The 6,143-nt window shown below is 44.0% G+C and overlaps 1 protein-coding gene across 2 annotated transcripts; it reads right to left on the reverse strand.

Annotated features, from left to right (window-relative positions):
- Nucleotides 1-308: 308 nt before the first annotated feature.
- Nucleotides 309-5,468, reverse strand: MCL1 (MCL1 apoptosis regulator, BCL2 family member). Of its 2 annotated transcripts, XM_012767487.3 has the most exons (3): nt 4,596-5,444; nt 4,005-4,252; nt 309-3,273 (listed from the first exon to the last, which is right to left on the reverse strand). In XM_012767487.3, the coding sequence occupies exons 1-3, from the start codon at nt 5,281-5,283 to the stop codon at nt 3,157-3,159; spliced, it is 1,053 nt and encodes a 350-aa protein (XP_012622941.1). In that variant the 5' UTR covers nt 5,284-5,444; the 3' UTR covers nt 309-3,156. The 2 variants fall into 2 exon arrangements, with proteins under 2 accessions (XP_012622941.1, XP_012622942.1); XM_012767488.3 differs by lacking the exon at nt 4,005-4,252 and having other exon boundaries at nt 4,596-5,468.
- Nucleotides 5,469-6,143: the final 675 nt, after the last annotated feature.

The raw sequence follows: 6,143 nt of genomic DNA on the forward strand, positions 1-6,143 counted from the left end.
CCTCTTACCTCAAAATTATACCAACACTTGGTGACTCAAAAATCAGGATAGGGATTTTGACTTTTTGGGTACTAAAATGTAAAAGAACCATTCCAAAATACAGAAGTAATAGTAACATATGTAATTAAATACCCAACATCTCCAATCTGAATCAAAGAAGGGAACTGTCCTTTGCACTGAGATAAATCATCTTTGTGGGGCTTTTGCTTTTATTAATTCATCTATACATATTTGCTCAGCTGACTTCCCTCAAAGGCTTGCTTAAGAGGAGGAAGGGAGGCATTGATAGAAAAGACCCATACCACACCTTGCATTTTAATAAAAGATTTATTTTTTTTCCTCAGGAAAAACAGGAAGTTAGGGAAACACACTACATTTTACAACCCACATTAATTTGTAGTTGGTCCTAACCCTTCCTGGCACAGCTGTCAAAAGCACTAGCTGTTTAACCAGAACCAAGGTGTTCTCCCCACCCATAAAATGTACATGGACGACACTAGAGGATTGCATGTTTTTCCCTGAGAGAAGCATAAAACAAACAGAAGTCGCTGAGAGCCATCTTTCCAAGTAGACCCTCCCTTTCCCTTTGGAGGATTTGCCTGTTATGCAGCTAGTCAGCACTTAGACCATGTGCCTCCTCTCCCTATAAACCAACCACCCGATCTGCTATCCCAAACCACTTGAGGGGTCTCTAAGCTCTTGCTGCCCCAAACCAAAATACCAACTAAAATCCTCATCTCTATTCCAGCAGCCACATTTAGTGAATTGGGAAGTGGGGCCCCTAAACACCAATTCACATTTATGCTCTTATTTCCACAACTGGATTTGGGAGACAGGCCTTTTAGTCACCATAACCAGATCTTAAGATCAAAAACTACATAAAGTGCTTTTAGGTTTTTAGAGATAGATATGACATAAATAAGTGGTTTATGATCAAGAATGACAAATATATAGGTAAAAATAGCTCTAGCAAGATGACCTATGGCTCCAAGATGGGCAGGCAGGGCAATTCTTCCCCATTACATTCTTAGTCATCTTATTCATGCCTATTTTTATCTGGAGTCCACAGACTAAAAGGTCATGTTCTGAGGTTGAAGCTTGCAAATGACACTAGTTACAATACAGAAGATTTCTTCAGTTTACCAGTAGCTTTTATGTAAGTCTTTCTGTAAATTTGTGAGCATATTGAAATACAACAGAAACTTTAGAGAAAGTTATATAAGACGTTCCCTCCTCTGAAAATTCCTAAGGTGACTTTAGATACTTTTTCCTCAAAGACAGGATCAAGCAACAACTGAAAAGATACCAGTCCAAGGAAAAGGGACTTCTACCTCAATGACTGTTACTATCAGGTCACCCATGGTTTTTACCACCTCCCAATAGGATAAAATTCATGAAAGATGAAGAGTTCTTGGACTCCTGGTGGTGTTGTGGTCACTCAGGTTCCCAGTATGTGTTCACAGTGCCAAAATCTGAAAGGGCTATCAAGAGTTCAGGGATGGTAGGGTAAAGTAGAAATTGATTTAAAAGTATCAGTAGAGGGAGCAGAATAAAGCAGCAAATATTTCAAGGAAGAACAAGAAATAAAATGTAAGTTCCACAGAACATCAAATCTGAAATCCAAAGAGATGCCAAGACAAAAATTTGAAACAAAGTTTGGGAATCATTAACAGAAATGAAACAATAAGTATGTTTTATTGACATACTAGGCTTAGACCTGTGTTTAACAAGCAAGCCTTAATAATAGCACCATGGTTAGACTCTAACCTGCTTTTCCAAGCCATTATTTTACAGTTTATTAAGCAAACAAGGAATCAAATCTCTCTCATCCATCCACCTGATGTGATCTTTTTATACACACTAATAAGTCCCATTTGGAACAGCTGAAAATCTTTTAGTAAAAGCTTTAAAGATGAGCTCATGAACTCAGTTTGAGTTTCACCAGTTAAATTAGATCAAATGAAAGGAATTCAAATAAGTAGTTGCCCAATCAGAGCCCATTATTTGTACAGTCCCCCCAACCTTAAAACTCCTTTTTGACCCAATTATTGAAAACCTACATATAACAAAGTGAAAAGATTAATTTCCATTCTTCAACCTCTCAATCTCAGGTTTTCATAGAAAAACCTATCTATGGAATACTTACCAAAATCAGATGGGAAAATTAAAGCCTGCATAGTTATGAATCAAATTTGTTCCATTACAGCCAGGTTGCACACAATTATATCAATCAGTTCTGTATACACTCTAGAATTGACCAGGACAAAGTTTAGCATAGAAAAGCTGTAAGAAATAGGTTCCTAACTACGGAAGTTGCAAAGTTCAAAAGGGTATGAAAAAAAAAAACTAATTTAAATTCAATACCCCCCCCTTTATTTTTCCAAGAAATAGACTTTCTGTAAAAATATATACAATTTTTACAGACAAATACATTTACAAGTTGTTTCTGTCTTAAAAATTGAGGATATTCGATATTACAATTATTCAGGCTTAAGTCAAGTATTCTTGGCCATTACTAGGCTATTAAACTAACAATCATTCAAACCAAGTATAACAGGTATAAAAGTCCTGAACACTTGGACTTTCCATTCTTCAAGAATTACACCTGGGAAAGTTAAGAGAGGAAAAGCTTCCCTTCACACTCTGCTGTACAGTACTGAGGCTTGTAGTCATAGTTCTATTACTTGTAGCTTAAATTCATTTCATACAGGTAGGTCACTGGCATTGTTAGTGCTCTTTTAACACTACAGGAAATTAATGAATTCGTGGGCATATTTAATAAATTCTATGACTAGCCTGGCTACTGGCCACTCTCCTGCTCTCAACAAGGAAGTAAGTCTCTCCACCCTACTATCTTCACTAAATCTGAAAGTCCTCCTCCATGGCCTCCCAAGGTTTGTTTGTGGCTGCAACCGAACTTTGCTTCTTTCAGACAGTGACTCTTCAATCAAGGGGGACTACTTTTCCCATGTATTTATTCTTGTTAGCTATGATCCTCTTGCCATTTGCTTTTCTGGCTAGGCTGCTAGAGTGGAACTCTTGGAGGTTACAGCCTGGGCAGCTTTAAGTCCAAGTTCATAAATACATTTGATTTCACAGATGTATGTGGTTCTGGTGGCTGTTGTTGGTTAGAAGTCCATTATTGCACTTACAAGGCTATCTTATTAGATATGCCAAACCAGCTCCTACTCCAGCAACACCTGCAAAAGCCAGCAGCACATTTCTGATGCCACCTTCTAGGTCCTCTACATGGAAGAACTCCACAAACCCATCCTAGAAAACAAAACAGAAAAGCACATTTTCAAGTATGGGTTTCCACTGTCTTACCACCACTATATATATATAGAAAAAGGTGAATTAAAACATCTAAGTTTTCCCCCTAACACAATGATGAACCTATTATTCACCCTTTGACTGCCCCTCCATCACCAAAAAGAGACATTTCCTGAGTTCTTCAGTTCCATACTGGGATAATCTAAACAAAGGGACTCAGAGTTCCGTTCCCATTTTTCAGGTAAAAGAGGAAAACCCTTACTCTTAAATCCCCACCACCTAATATCTCAACAGTGTAGGCCAGTATTTCTCATATGGGTGTATCCTGTATGAGAACCACCTGTGTGTAAGTTTAAAACACAGATTCCACTCCACATCTATTCGGTGAAGATATGGAGCCCCTTACAAATATACTTTAGCTATCACCCCCAGGTTACTCATTTCTTCATGGTTTGAATCCATCGGTTTGCAGAGTATTCAACTGAATGGCAACAAAAATACTCTGCAGAAAACCAGAATTTCTGATATAATTTAAGACTACAATAACACTGTCTGTAAGGACTCACTACTTAAATCAACATCGAGCAACCAAGGTCCATAAGTTAGAGCCTGAAAACTGAGTTGTGTATCATAAAAACCTTTAGATATCCTCGTCTCCTCTAAAAAGAAAAAAAAGAATCCTTCATTCCATTTCCACTCCAAGACCCCCTCCAATCTCAAGGCAAACTTACCCAGCCTCTTTGTTTGACTAGCCAATCTCGTTTTGTCCTTACAAGAACGTCTGTGATACTTTCTGCTAATGGTTCGATGCAGCTTTCTTGATTTATGCTCTTCAAGTGTTTGGCCACAAAGGCACCAAAAGAAATTAGAGTCACAATCCTGCCCCAGTTTGTTACGCCGTCACTGAAAACATGGACCATCACTCGAGACAAAGATTTGACATCGTCTTCGTTTTTGATGTCCAGTTTCCGAAGCATGCCTGAGGAAGAAAAGCATGCAGGTCCTCAGGGCCTCCTTTGTCTAAAGATTCGCCTGCCCACCCACGGCGGGGGAAATCGCTATTTGGGTTCTATAGAACTCAGGCCGACCCCACTTGAAAACTGACATCCCACCCTTTCCGGTCTTTGAACAGAGCTGCCATTTCCAAAAGACTCAAGATGGGCGGAAACAATGACTCATGGCCAGAATATTCTGGTTTCAGAAACTGGAGGAGACTCGTTTCAACACTGACTCGTTTCGGTTTCCACCCATCCTCGGTGGATGAGTCCAGGGAGAGATGGAAAAAAGAGAGCGCAGCATTGGCGACTAATCAACCCCCTTACCTTGGAAGGCCGTCTGATGGTTGCGCTGCACACCGTCCCCGACACGTCGTAAGGTCTCTAGCGCCTTCCTGCTGGCGGCCCCAGACCTGCCCATTGGCTTTGCGTCCTTGGCGCCGGTTGCCTGCTCCCGAAGGTACCGAGAGATAATCTCCAGCGACTGCCGGTACAACTCGTCCTCCTCCTCCTCTGCTGGGGGCGGCGTCGAGGGTAGTGACCCTTCCGTGCCGGAGCCATTACTGGCCTCCCCGACCAACTCCAGCAAAGGCAGGACAGCCGGCCGCTTCCCGAGAGGCTCCGGCTCGTACCCGTCCAGCTCATCTTCGGGCGACATGATGGCGTCGGCGGCAGGGGCTTCCATCTCCTCAGGCGGCACCGCGCGGCGGGTGGGCGCGAAGAACAGCAGCCTCTCGGGGGTCGCGGTGACGTCGGGGACCTCGGCACCAATGGGCGCCGGCCGCGCGACCCTCCGGGCGTCTGGCGTGAGGGAGGCCGGGGGGCTTGCGCCGGGGCTTCCGCCAATCACCGTGCCGGCTTCCCCTCCCCCTACCTCTCGCCGGGCAGTGGCCTCCTTCTCGGCAGCCAAAAGCCGCCCTCCCGGGGGGGTGGCGCCACTGCTGCCGGCCCCCAATCCGGCCCCTCCACAGTAGAGGTTGAGTCCGATTACCGCGTTTCTTTTGAGGCCAAACATCGCAAGCCGCTGCCGCCGACGCCGGGGTGAGAGAAGTGGAGGAGGCCGCGACTCCTTAGCTAAACGAAGCCCAGGGAGTGAGAGTAGAGCTCTTTGGTCACAGTTTTAGGGCCGGTCCTACGCGGCGGCGTCAGCGTACTCCCATAAAAGGCGAAAGGGGCGGAAGCTTCTGGAGAGTTGCGCACGGCACTTTTCTACCGGCCGGCCGGGGCGGGGGTAGGGGGGGCGGCCTTCCGGCCCTCGGAGCTTCCGGCTGGAGGTTACGTAACGGCGGCTACGCGCGCTCTACCTCTACAGCTCTACCTCAGCGGCGTCCCGAGCTCTTCTCGTGGCTGCTTGGGTGCTTCCTGACTCCGGGCCTCTGCAGTTGCTTTTGTGCCAGAGTTTTTTGTTTGTTTGTTTGTTTTTTTACCAAGTCAAAGTCTCAAACATTGAATCACCCATTGAAGAAAGGAGATGGGGAATAGCAGTCTTAGATGATGTGAATAAATAAGAGGGCACAGTTGGGGACTTGTTATTTTACTCCTCCTTGGCTCTCTACTCTCAGTCCAACAATGTTCGGAAATCGGGACGTTCCGTGAAGTGCCATAAAGTTTACATATAAGTGGACTAAGCAAAATTGTTCTGCCACAACTAAACTTTATTCCTGCTTGTTACTTGCTTTCTCCCATTCCCCTTCTCTATTCTAATAGTCTTTAGTACTATTTACTTACAAACCTTACTCCACTAGCAACTCTTCTGAGAGTCTCGACACCATTTATTTTTGTAGTGATAATTAGGCACATTTGACTCCAGGGGTTTGTAAACCCCTTGAGAACAAGGATCTGTGACTATATGCCATAGGTCGGTTAACGTTAATT

The sequence above is a fragment of the Microcebus murinus genome, chromosome 2 (assembly GCF_040939455.1).
Source record: "Microcebus murinus isolate Inina chromosome 2, M.murinus_Inina_mat1.0, whole genome shotgun sequence".
Lineage (NCBI taxonomy): Eukaryota > Metazoa > Chordata > Mammalia > Primates > Cheirogaleidae > Microcebus > Microcebus murinus.

Coding starts and splice junctions, on each gene's coding strand:
- MCL1 (XM_012767487.3), bottom strand. CDS start 5,283: ATGTTTGGCCTCAAAAGAAACGCGGTAATCGGACTCAACCTCTACTGT. Junction 4,253..4,595: donor CCATCAGACGGCCTTCCAAG/GTAAGGGGGTTG, acceptor TTTCTTCCTCAG/GCATGCTTCGGAAACTGGAC. Junction 3,274..4,004: donor TAGTCAAACAAAGAGGCTGG/GTAAGTTTGCCT, acceptor TTTGTTTTCTAG/GATGGGTTTGTGGAGTTCTT.